Below are 16,806 nucleotides of genomic sequence, written 5' to 3' on the forward strand. Positions count from 1 at the left end.
AAATAATTGTGCACAAAATTAAGCGCCATTTGGAAACGATAATCCTCTTAGAGGTCATTGTATCATATAATCAATCATGCACAGCAAGGGGTTAATTTCTAAGCAACACCCTTTGATGCATAGAACTAGCAAGCTCAAATTCATTGGATAGGAGGCCATTAATATTAATCATTGTAGTTGCATTTCTAAATAATGTGGCAACCATGTTGCAAAACATTGGAAAATATCCCACGACTCTCAAGACCTTCAAAATTAAGGTCCAACTTACCCAATCATAAGCCATACTATATTATTTTGGTTGTAGGTTCAGTAAGCCCCAAACCTCCAAAGGGCTTTCTGAACCTACCCCCTTCCCAAACCTCCTATTTTTAATTAAACCCCCCTCTCTCTCATGTGTAATCTCTCCCCCTCTCTTCCCCTTCCCTTTTTTAATTAATCCCCCTCTCACTCACTCACATGTAGGCTCTCTCTCTCTCTCTCTCAATTAAATCAAACTTCTTTTTGAATCAAAATTTTCTCTCTATTTTTTCTTTTAATTAAATAACTGTTAAAATATTAAAAATATTTTATTTTAATTAAATATTTTTAAAGCCTTTTTTAATTAAACATTTTTTGACATACTTTTTTACATACTTTGAGAGAGAGTGAGGCAGAGAGCAAGAAGAGAGAGAGAGAGAGAGGGGGAGGAAGAGAGAGAAAATATTAAATTTAAAAGAGAGAAGAAAAAATAAAAAAAGAGGAGAGAGAGAGAGGGGGAAGAGAGAGAAAAGATTAAATTTAAAAGAGAGAAGAAAAAAGAAAAAAAGAGGAGAGAGAGAGGAGGGATGAGGGAGAAAAAAAGGGGAGAGAGAAGAGAAGAAGAAGAAGAAGAGAGAATATGAACAAAGAGAGAGGAAATATAAAATTTAAAAGAGGGAGATTTTTTTACATACTTTGAGAGAGAGAGAGAGAGAGAGAAGAAAAAAGGAAAAAAGAGGAGAGAGAATATGAATACATGGAGAATTGCAGAGAGGAAAGATAAAATTTAAAAGAGAGAGAGAGAGATAGAAGAAAAGTAGGGAGAGAAGGGGGAGAGAAGAAAATGAGAGAGAGAGAGAGAGAAAGATGAAGATGAAGAAAGAGGAAAAGATGGAGAGAGGGGGAAAAATAGGAAAGAGAAAATAAATTTTAAAATTAGACCTTTTTTGATAGTTTTTGACGAGAGAGAGAGAGAGAGAGAGAGAGAGAGAGAGAGAGAGAGAGAGAGAGAGAGAGAGAGAGAGAGAGAGAGAGAGAGAAATAGAGAGAAATAGAGAGAATGAAAAATATAGATAGAGAAAAAAGAGTAAGATAAAAAAACTTGAGAGATAAAAAGAGAGAGGAAAAGAAAAATGAGAGAGAGAGAGAGAGAGAGAGAGAGAGAGAGAGAGAGAGAGAGAGAGAGAGAGAAATAGAGAGAAATAGAGAGAATGAAAAATATAGATAGAGAAAAAAGAGTAAGATAAAAAAACTTGAGAGATAAAAAGAGAGAGGAAAAGAAAAATGAGAGAGAGAGAGAGAGAGAGAGAGAGAGAGAGAGAGAGAGAGAGAGAGAGAGAGAGAGAGAGAGAGAGAGAGAGAGAGGAAAGATCAAATTAGAGCTACAACTATGAAGAGCTTTGATGAGATGAAAATTATTATTATTTCAACACATATTTTAGTGTGTCATGACTTTTCCAAAGAGTTCACCATCTATGCTAATGCTGATGGTCATGGTACTGGGGCTATTCAATGCCAAAAACACGGTGTTATTCGCTATGAAAGTAAGAAGTTGGATGACAAAGAAAGGGAACTCCATGTCTATAAGCAAGAAATGTTAGCCATACATCGTACCATTAAGAAGTGTCATCAATACATTTATTGTAGGCATTTCAAAGTCAAGAGTGATCATCGAGTGTTGAACACGTTGCATCACTAGTCATGTAGAATTTGTATAGTCCAATCACTAAACAAGATCGTGATCTCCCCTAATCCCATCGAGCTCAGTTAGTTCCACTTTGCAGCTTGTATTGTGATGTATTTGGGGCATAAATGGTGTAGGGATCTACGGACTCTCCACTAAGTATGATTCTAATACCCAAGACAAATCCCTTATCTTTGACCATTGCATACGATTGCATCTCTTTTTCACCATTGTTTCACACCCTCTATTGCTTGGGGTGTGTTGCATGTCCCTCATACTTGTCCTCCCTTGTCCACGGCCTATATGCAGGCTAGGCCAAGAAATAATAGAACGGATGCTTGCTTTTCCAAGTCCCCACTCGGAGTCGGATGTTCTCAACTCCCTAGTTTAACCTCAAATCTTGTGTTCTCCTATTGTGCTGAATGCCACTTGGCTTCCTTTTGTACATGATTGGGGTGATGTGGCCCATCTACTATGAGGTAGGTTGGCCCAATATATCAGTTTGGGCGGGGCCGAGGGCATGTGGAAATTTGTGTTTCACCGTTGGTCCCGTTACCCTAACAAAGCACAAGAATTAACGAATTTTCCAAGTCCAGCCACGTAGCATAACATGCTGACAAGTGTGCGACACGTCATTCATCTGCGGTGGCCGGTAGTGCTGAGCAAAACACGAGACAGAGAGAGAGATGGCTATCGTAGTAGTGCGCCGCTGGTCATCATCAACAATGGTAAACAGCATACGGCGTGCTGGCCTTGGAGCTGCTTGTTGGTGTCGTCGCTACAGTGGAGGAGGAGGTGGGGCGTCGAGTATCGAGGCGCGCGGGCCATATGCATCCAGGCTGAGCAGCCGCAGTGTGGTGCGTGTGGAAGGGCCTGACACGTTCCGCTACCTGCAAGGTTTGATCACCAACGACGTGAACCGGCTTCAGCAGCAACCCCCCCCTTCCCCTACCTCCTTGCCTACCCCCAACCAGCCCGCCTCCCTTGCACAACCCCTGTACGCTGCCCTCCTTAACGCCCACGGACGTTTCCTCTTCGACCTCTTCCTCCACCGGCCAATCCGACTGCATGACAAGCTTGATGCCCGTGGTGCTGCTGGCCCCGGGACCAACGGCGAACCTACACTCCTCTGTGATGTTGATGCATCTGCCGTCGGCGAGCTGCTGGCACATCTGGAAAAGTAGGATCCTTGTTGTCTGTATCTTTTGTTGGTCGCCATAGTATTTCCTTTTTGTCTGCATCTTTTGTTGCTCACCATAGTATAAATTATGAATCAAAGCGGTGTATCTTTCTGTTTTAAGCTTGTGAGAGGTACTCAGTGCACGCCAAAAATGCAAACTAATGTCCTTGCCCTTGAGGCATTCTCGATACACTATTACCGGATTTTTGATGTGGGCAAATTCTTCGATTATGTTTAGTCATGCTGCATGCCAAGCTAGTCCACCTATCACCTTACTGCAAGCAGATCTATCTACATCCATTGTCATTCTTAGTTCATTCATGCAGACACCTAGCTTAGTGCATTGCAGTTTGCACTTCTGATTATTCTAGAAAATAGGCCCGGGGGGGGGGGGGGGTGGGTGATTTTGATAGGAGTCATAGATTTGGGTTGGGTGGCAACCAATTGCTCTATTGTGCGCAGAGAGCAGCCTCTTCTTAGCCCACTAGACTTCTAAGCAAGGAGGAGCACTTGTGGTGGTGGTGATGATGATGACAACGACGACATTGATTCTAAGTAATAACTCGTGAGGGCTCAAGATTTTGGATGAGAGGGTTACTTTTTTGGCATTTTATTTAGTTATTAGACTAAGTTGCTCTAGTATGTGTTCTTGTCTCGAGAGTTGATTACTAGTTATGTATAGTGCATGAAGTTTCATTTTGGATTTTGACATTTATTTAAATCATAATGTTGTAGCTTGACCCATTTCACATTGCACATGGGCTATGTAACACATTTATTTCAATTTTCCTTGTATGATATGTATGGATCATGAAGTCTCAATTATAGTATAGCGTACCTAAAGACTAAACTTTGACAGGAGTCAATAGTGGATGTGCATCGTGTTACTCTCAATTGAGTCTTGTGTATTAACCCTTGTGCTCAATTGGCCTTTTCTTTTAAATTGAGAGTTTGATGTATAAAATCTGTTTATAAAAAAACTCGTGTTTCTTGTTTTACCTCATCTTGAAAGAAACTTACGAAACACATTTCTGATGTTTTTGGCTACTATGCTCATTAGAGCTGGTTTTCCCCCCCCTTTTGTTGCTGGTTTTCTCTATTTCCAGCAAGGTTCAACCATGGTGAAGGACACATTTTGGAGCTATACGCACATCGTCAGTAACTATGGAGGTAGTAGTGGCTCGAAGCGGTGGGAATGCAACTACCTCCATGTCATATGCACAGGGAGTGTTACAAGAGTGAAGGATCATCTTGCTTGTTTTAGTGGTAAGAATATGAATAATTTTCCTTATGTGCCCGATGATGTGTTTACTAATTTTGAGCATTGGAGGTGGCAATGCCTTGTGGTCAGTGTGGCAAATTAGGATGATACTCTGCAGCACACTGCACGTCCTGTGGTTCCACCTCCTATTGTAGGTGGTATGCCCAAAGAGGGGTAGAGTGTGCATAGATGTTGATTCTTCTAGTAGTGTCAACACTTATGGATGTGTATTTAGAGGCAACTAAGATAAGTGTAGATGCATTTGTAGAGGGTCTAGTTGCTTCAAGAATCCCTTTGCTACATCTGGTCATATGCTCCTGCATTTGCTGCACTTTGACATCGTATCATAGCAGTGATGAAGGGCTGATTGATCGTGGGCAGACTTGAATGGGATAATTTAGTGCCACAAAAGTTTGTGTTTTCAATGTTAGAAGGCTGAGGTGAACCTGTGCAGTGTGGGAAAGGAGTGGAGTTGCTGTTTTTGACAGGTTTTTACTGTTTGTGAAGGAGGAAAGGTTGTGTTTTCAGCGTTTTGGAGCAAATCTGAGTTTTCATCACCTCTAGCAGTGGTTGAAATAGGTTTGGGAGGAGCGGAGAAAGCCTTAGTAGGCACCATTTGTGGCGTCGAGGGGCTGCCCTCGTTTTTGTGTAGGTTATTTGGGTGACAACATCTTTTAAGATCAACATGGAAAGGAGCGGAGTTATTGTTTTTTGGCAGGTTTTAGCTGTTCGTGAAGGAGAAAAGGCAGCGCTTTCAGCTTTTTGGAGGAGATTTTGAGTTTTCATCGCCTTTAGCGGTTGAAACAAGTTCGGGATGAGTGGTCGAAGCCCTAGCAAGCACCATTTGTGGCGTTAGAGGGGGACTGCCCTTGTTTTTGTACAAGCTATTCAAGTGACAATGTCTTTCGAGATCAACATGGGATTTTAGGTTATCATGGACCATAAGGCCCTCATATTACCGGTTCTTCCTTCTGATCAAAAGCTTAATGGGGAGAATTACGGCATTTGGTGGGTAACGATGCATGCCATCTTGGAGTCCTATGATTTGGTGGAGCTTATGATTGAGGCTATATATTGTTCTACAGCTTGTGATGCCTCCAAGCTTTCTATTGATCAGAAAGCTAAGTTGCTCAAGGTATAGGCACATGGGAATCGGTTGAAATACCCATATCAGCTCTTTCCTCTCTCTCTTGCACTCGAGCCATCATAGCTCACGTTGAGCATTTGATAGTTGCTCGGGAGATATGTTTGGAATTAGACTAATTGTACAATTGGATGACTGTTATGAAACGGGTGTCTCTAGAGGTACAAATGTGGAGGTTGAATCCATCCAAGTCTACTTCCATGTGAAAGTATGCCAATAAGCTTTGGCAATTGCAAATATGCAGGTCTAGAATGTAGGGGAGATGACTCAGAGGACATGGTAATAGCTCTTCTTTTGCAGTACCGCCTTGATTTAGTGCTTTCTATTCCGGCTTGATTGCTTCAAGACGGATAGATACCCTTTAGTGGGAGGACGTGGTTTTGATGGTCATGGACCAGGAGGAACAACTTAAAGGTGAGAATGCTCCCAAGTCGGAAGCGTTGACATGTCATTTTTTCAATAGAAGGGGAAGCAAAACAACATGAAGAAGGAGGATGAGAAGTCCAAGCAAGATAAAGCGAAGGAGTCCACTTGGCACATTTGTGGCTAGATGGGCTATTGGAAGAAGGATTATCTCGACAAGAAGACACCAAGGAGGAGAAAACTAGGGAGGACTCAGAAGCAATGTCTGCTCCTTCATTGGCCACCTTTCTCCATTTGGAGGTGATTGAGGATGCTCCTCTGACACCTCTGATATAGCGATGTTGGCTCCCCAACCTCATGAATGGATCGTGGATAGTGGTGCTTTGTGTTACATGACTTCTCCTTCAGATGGTATTACCCGTATGCATCCAATGCATGAGCAAATTCTCATAGGTGATAGCTCTTTTGTTCCTATCAAAGGCGATGGTGATATGCGATTGATTTCGGATGGGCAAGGTGGTGCCCATACATCAAAAGTTCTCTTTGTGCGGGTTTGGGATGATATCTTCTTTTTTCAGTGAGCAAGATTTCTGCTCTTGGTCTTATGGTCGAGTTTGATAAGGTGAAACTAGCCTTTCTTGCATGGATGGGTGGTAAATCCCTGATTACAACTTAATTACAGCATCAAACAATAAATGCAAATCTGAAAATACAAATTTACGTATTGATCATGGACAATGCATACCCGATTGGCTCCAAAATTGGTGCCCCTTTTGGTATTTCTTTAGCTTTATTGAAAAAAAAGTTGATTTACAATGGGATTTTCTTGATCCCCTTCACAATCCAAACTCTCCTTGATGTCCAAAGCGACTAGCAAGTTTTCAATCTATTTTGCCCCTTGATTCGGGCACGTAATTGCTTTCACCCACTTCATGGACGATGGAAATACCCCAAATTCAATGGCTCGCTAGTCCTCCACCTGAATTTAGTTGAAATTCACCTTTAGCCTTGAAAAATCCAAGTCTTGGAGCTTTCAAATTTTGGCACACTTTTCGAGGTTGCTAATAAACCCTAATTTCTGTAGTAAACTAGGATTTACAGTAGAATGTTAGCCTCCAAGGGTCCAAATGCTGAGATCTTTGGAGCAAGGCTGTGAAATGGCTGGGAGATAAGAGAGAAAGTTGTAGGGAGAAAATTCAGAGTTTTGTGCCGAAGAATGACTGAAAATCAATCAAATGCAGTTGTTGCCTTGCTACAACAGCTTGTAGATGCAAAGAATTGAAGAAAATCAGTCATTTACTGCTGTTGCCCTGTCTCAACAGCTTGTAGATGCTGTCACTTGCTGTTGATTGATCTTCTCTTGCCCCTGGCTGCTTCAAAAGGTCCTCTAATGGCTGCAAATCAGACTAGCAACATCTCCTCCCTCTCTCTTGTAGGCTGAATACATTAAAAATGACTCTCTTCAGCCTCTAAAGACGTTTTTCAATCTTGCATGGGCATTTTTGATAAGTAGCAGCCTTCCCAAATGGTTTTTCTAGCATTAGCCATAATTAAATATTAATTTTCAGTCTTTAAATACTGAAAATTAATCTAATAATTATTTCGATACCCTGAAAAGTAATTTGACTGGCCAATAATTAAATTGGTTAGGTAACTTCCATTCCCGAGTGCCTCTGCACCATCTTTGACTATCGGATTGGCGTTAGATACCATTAAATGTCACTTCTCTAGTGTCATCAACTGATACTTATGGCCAAATGAATGACCTAGGGCAACAATTGGCACTAGATACCACTAAGCGCATAACTTATAGCAACTTTTGCCTTTGACATTCCGTGATTTTCTCGAGTCCTGGGCTCGTAAATTTACTCTAACCCCAGTTGCATCTCACATGTGCAACATTTACTTAATCATGTGATTAAGAATTAATCCATATGTTAAGTGAGGTTTTAAAAAATACATGTCCTCATGACATAAGTACTCTTTCCGAGTTCTTGATAGAGCTTCTCGATAGGTTCTTTGTGCAAGTCATGAGGAGAATGGAGTCTACAATATGTAGACTTCATTAGCCTTTACTTCTCTTTCTCTCTCTTCACAAATTCGGATTGAGGTATGGCATGCTCAATTCGGCCACCTCAACTATGAGTACCTTCATCAGGTCTCTTGTGGTTAGGTTGTGCAAGGATTGCTAGAGATTGGGGTGAGCCACCAGCCATGTATATCTTGCATTCGTGGCAAGCACCATAGAGATGCAATTCATAGCAAGGCGTCGCGTAGGGCAAAGTATCCCTTGGAGCTTGTGCTGACGGACTTATGTGGACCAATGCGGATGGAGTACCTTAAGGGGAGTTTATACTTTAGGCTAATTGTTGATGATTTTAGCAAGATGACTTGGGCGTATTTCTTGGAGTTGAAGTTTGAAGCTCTCTCACACTAAGGATTGGTTGATCTTTGAGGAGAACAAGTCTAATAGGAAACTCAAGACCTTGGGTTCTGACATTAGGGGAGTTTGTCTCCAACAAGCTAGCCATATTTTTCGCAGATCGTGGCATTCACGAGGAGTTTGCCTACACGAACACACCTTAGGAGAATGGCATATTGGGGCAGAAGAATTGCTGTGTGATTGAGATAGCGTGGACTATTATGGAGCATTGGCAAACATCTCAGTGTCTATTGGCCGAAGCAATGGCCACTATTGTCCATATCCTTAATCACCCCTACATCGGCCATGGTTGGTATGACACCTTTTGAGGCTTATTTTGGTTGCTGAATTTGTCTTATTTCAGGTGTCAGGGTGCGATCTCGAAGAAACATAGGGATAAGTTTAAGCCAGCTTCCAAACGATAGTTGTTTGTGGGTTATAGCACGTAGTTCTAGGGATATAGACTTTATGATCCTGTTTCACGAGAGGTATACACGAGTCGAGATGTTTAGTTTATGGAGTTTCTAGCTATAGAGGGGGGTGTTGAGCATCCCGTACTTAGAGATCTAGGTGACAGTTGGGCACTTGATCCAGTGCCTTTGGAGCTTCTCTCTCTTGAGGCTCTACCATGAGTGGAGGAGATTGCTTCACTACCAGATTGACTCGTTGAGCCGGCCTTGGTGGATATTCCGGAGACTTCAGTAGAGGCAGAGCAGTTAGGGGAGTATTTGCTTCCTCGTCATTGGGCATGTGATACACTCTGTGATGCAAGGATTGAGGGAGTTCTTGAGAAGTGGCAATTGCAAGATGGCCTGGGGTGATCTCAAAGAAATCAAGCACACTCCATTGAGCTTGTTTGTACTAACTATTGTTTGATGTCTTGAGCCATGCAAGATAGAGAGCCCGCCTTCGTGAAGGAGGCTTTGTAGTCACATCATTGAAAGAAGCCTATGAAGTAGGAGTTGGATGCGATTAATAATAGAAAAGCTTTTAATGATGAAAACCAAGGAAGGTCAAGATGTTCACCTTTGGATTGGGTAAGGTTCTAAACTTATAACGTCAATGAGTTGTTGTAAGTTGTACATTTTAATGGTAACTCAACCCCACAAGGTATCCAAGTAAGTATGCGTTAGTGACTTTTTATCTAAGTGGAAGATGAGTCATAGCTAGGACATCAGTGAGGAATTAGTGTATCGAATGTGATCGAGTGGACATTGTGGGAGCTTTCACTCAACCGCCAAGACCCACAGGCTGCTTATTGTTTCAAGTGTTTTAAGCGAGCTCTAATGGCTATCTCTCACCTAGTCGACGCGTCGTCAATCCTACGAGTGTAGTGAGCTTACCTTGATGCTTGATCAAGTACCCTCCTCTCTCTTGCACTCCGGTAGCTCCACGATTCTTGATGCTAGCTCAAGCATTCTCAATCCTTCTCCATCTCCAAGCTCCATCCTCCATAGCCGTGCGCGCAAGAGAAGAGAGAAGAAGAGAAGAGAAGAAGAGAAGGGGAGATGGTGAAGAGCTTCACCCTCTTGATCCCTCACTCCCACACACTCACTCCCTCACACTCTCACACTCCCTCTCTCGAGCACACACAAGCAAGAAGGAGAGAAGAAGAGAGGAAGAAGAAGACTCTTTTTGCCACACACCAAAAGAATGAGCTTCTCATTCACTTTTCAACTTTATATACAAAGCCCAAATCCTTTTGGGCGGTCATCCCCTTTTCCCTTTTTTACATGGCCGGCCGTAGCCTAGGCCCTTTTTTCCATTTCCTACCATTCTAATTTATCCTATTCCCAACTAATGCGTACACTTTGCACAGGAGCGAGCGTGGCGCTCTTTTACAAGGATTCGGGAGCGCTTCCACATTTAATGGTGCGCCTTTTACCCTTTTGCTGTCTCGGGGCGACACTCAGACTTTTTGGGGGTCGTGGCCGAGCATTTAAATTTCCAGGGCGTCTTTTCCTTCTTTTATCATGCGCCTTTTTCGCTATTTCCTTTTTTTTTACTTTTTTCCATTTTCCCGCTCCTCTGTGCTGCGGTAAATACGGTAAATATTATCCCCCTCCTAGCCAAGTGCCAGTCCCATGGCACTGCAGTGGGAAGTAGTGGGATAGTTGGGTCGCTGCTAAGCGGACATGGTGGGTAGATGATACAGATTCAAAGGTGAGGTTGTGAATGAGAGATGCTGGAGTTGAATGACGATGACCCGGAGAGATTCCGGCATGCTTTAAGCTTCATGAAGATGCTCGGCGTTTCTCACACAGTTGTGGCTTCCATTCTGCGACGGCTGATTGGGGTTCCAGGTGGCTGGTGGATAATGTAGCCGGTCGTCCCTTGAGCATCAGAAACGCTTGATCAATAAGCAATCCCTTAGAAGGCTGGTATTGGAGGGATTTATCCTGGAGAAGTCTCCTCGAACTGGGCCTTGACAAAGATATGCTTTATCTTCGCATTGAAAATCAGTGTCTTTGATTTGAAGATCTTTGTCTTTGAGTTGAAGGTCTTCAAAGCTGCGTTGAAGATCTTCAACCTTGCATTGAAAATCTTCAGGCTTGTGGAATCAATAAGCGATCTGTAGATCTTGAGGCGTTAGGTATGCATCTTTGGAAGATGAGGTTCCAAGATCTGTGCCAATGGCAGATCCATTACTGAGTACTCCTTTTGCTTGATTTGGTTCAATCATGGTAGCCATCAGCAGGCAGATGGTTGGCGACATGAAGCACGTTGGTCCGTCCACTCCAATACAGAAAAGCTCCTGAAACAGTGGCAATGATATCATGTCTGGCATATAAAAAAAGTTTTGGTCATTAAAGGATGCCGTGGGTGATTTTTTTCAGCTGAGCAGCCCGTTCTTGAAACTCGAACATAACTTGCAAGAAAAGTTGTGCACTCCCTAAGGGATGTGTCTGCCTATCCGTGTAGCGCGTGGTGCCCGTGGCAGTGGAACTGGGAGATGGGTCTAACCTTGGGCAAGCCCTTGGTAATGTCCCACACTTGAGAACCCAATTCATGTCTCGTTGGAGGTGCGGTGCAAGTCTTAGGGTGACAGGTCTAAAAGTCCTGCCCTTGATGTGCCCTAAGCGTGAAGTGGGGAAGGAGCTAGGGAGAACCCTAGGTGCAGTGACTATGGTGCACGACGAGGCGAAGGGGAGTTGCAAGTGCATCTTGCGAAGTTCTCTCTCTTATCTTTGCTTAATAGTAGATTCATCCCTTGGCTTTGCTATTCTGTGTTGTTGTCTCTTCTTTCCAGTTCACCCTTTTCTTTTGTTGCCTTGTGGCTTTTTAAAAAAAAAAAATTCTTCTTTTAAAAAATAAAAAATAAAAATATAAAGGGGCTTATACATAGATGCATGTGATACAAGGGCATGACGGGAGTTTAATCCTCGTCATCCGAATGGCGGGTAAGGGATTGTGGAGGGCGGGGGGCCTTGTCAAGGAATCTGCAACTCAGCAAGTAGCCCTTGAGATTGAGGCGGGTTTTGAGAGTGGTGGTGGAAAGGAAAGGGTGGTTGCACTGTGTGAATTTGCTATCGCTTATATCCTCGAGCAGTGCAGCACAAAAGGATGGCAAAAGAGTAGCGCGCATCATGAGGCGAGTCATGGTGCTGCTATCTATGGCGTTGGGGTCGAAGTAAAGGGGTGGAAGGTGGCGTTCTTGAGGTGCAGGCTCTTGGTGGACTAGGACCCTAATTAGTCTAAGATAATTACAAGTTGTTATGAAGGCGGGGTCAGGACAAGAGATGAACTCACTAAGGAATCTATCTATAGAACTGTACAAATTAGGGAGGGTAAATACAAGGGCATCCTTATAGGAGGTGCTATTGGCGTTATAGATGATGGGGCAGTCGAACCTGCCGTGGATAGACGGATTAAAATCCACGCCTACCCTTCGAGGATACGGCATGAAAATGGGGTTGTTTCTCTCAGAAGGGAGGGTGTTACAAAACGCCATCCAAGCGTCAAGGTTGACATAAAAAATGCGTCTTCTCCAGGTGGGTTGGCAATTATAGCCCTCCACCGATCTAAGCACCTGGAGGACTTTATCATGCCAAAAGTCACGGTCCTCGGCTCCCCAAGCAGTTGGGTTGGCCTCTCGCTCCGCCAGCCACTTGTCCTTGAGCCTTGCATCCATAGCGATTACATCGTTTACAAGTTCAATGGGCATTACTCTATTCAGTGTAGTGGGAAGCTCAAAGCTTAAGTCGAAGGGATTGTGGGCACACTCTTGTTGTTCCCAAATGATCAGCTTTGCATGGAATCTAGCGGGGAGGTCCTCAGGGCGCGGTGGGAGAGGGGCAGGTCGTCTTGGGACAGGTCTAATGTTCAGCTTCTTCCTTGCCTTCTCCACCATTTCTCCTCTGTGCTTAGCCAGGGCTGCTCTCCTCTCAGCGGATGTGTTAGTGGGTTGCACTTCATCTTGTCGTGGAGGAGGGGGTGGTGGAACATAGTCCTTCTCTTGACGTCCCAGATTAAACTCTGATTCACCCTCTTCTGCTTGCACGTCTTCTTGCGCGTTCTCTTTTGTGAAGCCGAGTTTGTCGATTTCGTGCACCATCAGGCCTACCTGTGTAAGATATCTTCTTTGCTCCTCGAGGCTCTGCCGCAGGCCTCCTAGCTGTAGTGGTATGTGCAGGCTTGCTGTTAGGGCTCTGCATGCAATAGCTAGCTTCTTCTGCAGCTGATCATTGGCCTCGTTTTCCTCCGTTTTGGTGGAGTGGAGCAGCGTGTTGAGGAAGGTGTGCTGCTGGGCTATCATAGAGAGCTGGGCAGTCTCTGCATGATTCTCAGCCAACACTCTATCTCCTTCTGCTTTGGCCAGTCGGCGTGCCAGGTCTCGTACTCTCCTTTCGTTGTTGTCAGCCCATACACTCTGATCTCTTTTTCATATCTTCTAGGCTCTCCCGCTGATGGAGGGTCATAGCCATGAGTCGTCGCTCCTGGTCCTCGAGCTCGCGGTGTAGGCGGGACTGCTCCTGGTGTTCATTGGCGATCTGTGCGTTGAGCTGGTCCAGCTTCACCTACATCCTTCGCACCTGCCCTTCTCTTAGCTGGTCTAGCTCTGCAATCTCCTGGCTGATCTTCTCAAGCTGGTTTTGTGCCTCCAGGTTGACTGCAGTGAGCTGGTCGTTCTTGCGCCGCAGGTGAGCATTGGTCTCCCTCTCTTCGTTGAGGCGATCCATTAAGATTTTTCGTCTTCCCTCCCAAGCAGCATCACGTTCCTTCAGGGCTTTTAATTCTTCTGCATTTTTATTGCTGGCTTCTTCCTTTAGCACAGCAATCTCCCTTTGGTACTTTGCGATCTGCTTAGTTTTCTCTAGCTGGAGAGCGGCTCTTGACTCTCGCTCTGTTGCCAACTCTTCCATGGCAGCTCTCTTTTCTTCCTTGGCCCTTTCTAGCTGCGAGAGCAGCTCCTTAACGTATTCATCGTATTGGCCTGTTGGAGGTAGGGGATGGGACAGGGTGGCGGCGGTGATGGTGGCTTCTGTTTTCTGTCTTTTAAGCTTTGGCTTTAGCTCCACATTAGCCGTGGCTGCCCTCTTCACTCCTGACGCTGGGGTGGCCACGTCCGCTTCTCTTGTCAACTCCCTTTCCACCAGGAACTGCAGCCAAGTGACCATATTGCTCTCATCGACCTTTGGAGTGGAGCCTTGGGTGGCGGTGATAGTGGGCGTTGTCATGATGAGAGTGGCTGGTGTGGTAGGTACGAAGAGAGGGGGAGTTGGCGTCATTGGTTCTTTGCCTTTTCCTTCTGCTGGGGGCGGGGGTGCGATTTCCGGCACACTGGTACTGGAACCGGGAGCTTCTGTTCTGTGTGGGCTCTTTGCGCCTTCCTCGTCTCTTTTGTGCTACTCCTCAATGGAGCGACGGGTGGCCAACGCTATTTTTTCCTCTTCCTTTCTTCTCAACTCCTCTTCAGTCTTCTTTTTTCTCTCCTCCTCATCCCTGAGCGACTCCCTCCGAGCCCTCTCCAGATCTTCTTTTTCTTTTTTCTTGCGCTCTTCTTCCCTCTTTCCATGCAGGGCTTTCGTTCTTTGTTCTGCGTGCCTCTGTGGGCTGCCCTGGGACTCTCCCTCTTCGTCTTCGTCAGTCTCTGTTTCATCTGAAGACTTATGCTGTTCTTCTGTGTGAGGTGGGGATTGTGACGATGATTTGTCACTTCCTTCTTTGCCTCCCTTCTTATCTTCTTTTTCCCGTCCTTGCCTTAGTGCTTCTTGGATTATGGCAGTAAGGATGCCTCCAAACCCTATGGTTGAGGCTTTGGAGGACGATGCCTTGCGTGTTGATCGAGACGATGGGGATTCTCCTCCAACGGCTCTTCCTCCCGTTGCTAGAGCCTTAGCTGAAGCCTCTATGATTCTCCTCACAAACCCATTCAGGTTTACCTTGTCCAGTGATTGTGCCGCAATGCTGTCGAGTAGAGGCACGTTGATCCGGCTCATTATGCTGTTGTACCTCTGGCTCGAGAACAAAGTGTGCACCATTTTTGCTTGCAGCTTGATATCTGGGTTTGGGATGTCTGCCAAGCTAATTCCATCGTTGGTATGGACCTTCACCTTGTCCATTCCCAACATGGCGTAGACGTCCCTCGTCAGCTTTCTTTCCACTTTATTTGGCAGCCCCAGTGCCCTTTCCACCAATTCCGGGGTCAGCTCAATCTGTACTTGTCGGGTGGCTTCATTCTCGCGCACCGTGATGGTGCTTTTGTTTCTGTTAAAGGTGCGTAAAAAGTCGGCGCACTGGGTATAGTCCACTCTCTGGCCCACTGCGTCTAGGTATTTCTGCAGACGGCACTGGTCTATAATCTGGCGCACTGCCGGCTCTTCGATGGCCACGTCTTCAAGGTTGAAGATATGACGGAACTTCAACTGGTTAAAGGCTCTAGTCTCCACCGTGAGGCCGTACTTCGCTTGCTCCTCCTCCAAGAAGGGGAGCTTGCCTGTCCTGGCTTGCCATGATCGATGCCTGCAAGTTCAGCCATTTCTACTATTAGTGCTTTTTGACAAGTAACTTGCTGAAAGAAGAAAAGCGTAGCAGATTTTATTGATCTGAAATATTTTGAGTATAGCCTTAACTTTTCTTTTCAGAGTTTTACCATTACATTTTACCATTGTATTTCAAATTTTATTGACATTTCATACTTGGTTCACTTTTTAAATTCCACCTTATCCCCTCCCCCTTTGGAACGAGAAGAATCCGTCCCAGGATTGGAGGTTGAGAGGATAAGGGCGTTCAGCATAAAGAGCGTCGGTCTATTTGCGCAGGAGCCAAGCATAGAAGTTGGGGTTGTACTCTAGTTGAGCTTCACGGTCTAATTCGAATGGACGGATACCCACCTGCGTGATGTATGTCAGAACATCGGTTAGGAGATCGCCAGAGTCGACCCGACTTGCAATGTGGAGTTCTTTCTCTGTTAAGAGGCAGTCAAGGTAGGGATGCCCCTTGATGTGCTCTTCCATGGGTCGGCCACGAAGAGTGGTTAATACTCGATACAAGGTTGGCGCGATGTAGGTGGGGTCGTACTCTACTGTTTTGATTGCGCAGCGCTGCTCAGCATTGGTCATTATGCGGCACCCCTCAACTTCCCATTGCAGCCTAAGAGTGTACCAATGCTTCAAAAACGTGGAGTCAGTATCAACGAGCTTGGATAACTCGGTGATTTCCTGATTAGTGATAGCAGAAGTGGTTCGCTGATCGTAGGATGTGATGAGATGTTGTTTAATGGCTTGCTCTTTGGAGATCTCGCTGTTGAGCAACTCAGCAGCAGAGCGAGAAGCTTTTGCAAATGTAAATTCAAAAGTCTCCCAAGAGCAAGGCATATTGCGCACTTCCGTTGCAAAGGGCTCTTCTAATAGACCTAAGTCCAAATGGTCGTAGCTGAGGGCTAGCGACACGAAGGTGGCATCGAGTCGTTTAATGCATTCCACCACGTCATCTCTAGTGTCCTCAGCGAGGTCAGCGGCTAGCGCTAGAAAGGATTTTCGTTCATAGGAGGGCGTAAGGCCGACGGGTGGTCGAGGTTTGCTAGAACTAGAGGCCTTGACAATACAAAGTTGCGGTTGGGAGTTTCCTTGAGCCTGCAGTTGGGCTGTTTGGAATATGGGTGGATTAGGGTCAGCCACAATAGATGGACTGCTGCATTCAGGTTTGCTTTGGGGAGTCGGATTGACTTGGTCGGATGATGCCTCTTGTGACGTGGCTGTTGCTTGGGCCGATAGGCTTGTGCGACTCTGTTGGGCCAAAGCGTAGATGAGTCGGATGGCTGGGGCTTTGGAGAGCACTGCGGCTTATGGTTTTGAGGTGTTATGGGACGTGGGCTGATTAAGCTTGAGGGTGGCGTATGAATAGTGCCTTTGGCCGTGGGGGCCTTAGGGATCCATAGCCAGGTATTTCCCTCGTAGTAGCCTTGCGCATGCAAGAGGGCTTTAGGGACCCATCTTTGCTTGATCACGCGGCGCTTCCTGTGATTGCGTCTTGGCCTCCTAGGTTTAGAGTTCTGGGTCTCCTAAGGATAGGA

The 16,806-nt window shown here is 45.2% G+C and overlaps 1 protein-coding gene across 3 annotated transcripts in view; it reads left to right on the forward strand.

Annotated features, from left to right (window-relative positions):
• The first annotated feature begins 2,557 nt into the window (after nt 1-2,557).
• LOC148031949 (Glycine cleavage T-protein family) overlaps nt 2,558-16,806 on the forward strand; it is a 91,041-nt gene continuing 76,792 nt past the window's right edge. For all 3 annotated transcript variants that reach the window (XM_087682539.1, XM_087682540.1, XM_087682541.1), the window contains exon 1: nt 2,558-3,101. In XM_087682539.1, coding sequence (XP_087538665.1) covers nt 2,608-3,101 — 494 coding nt within the window. In that variant the 5' untranslated portion in view covers nt 2,558-2,607. The remainder of the gene's footprint in view (nt 3,102-16,806) is intronic.

This window comes from Lygodium microphyllum, chromosome 8 (assembly GCF_053477565.2).
Source record: "Lygodium microphyllum isolate KBCC chromosome 8, Lygodium_microphyllum_v1.1.10, whole genome shotgun sequence".
NCBI classification, from domain to species: domain Eukaryota; kingdom Viridiplantae; phylum Streptophyta; class Polypodiopsida; order Schizaeales; family Lygodiaceae; genus Lygodium; species Lygodium microphyllum.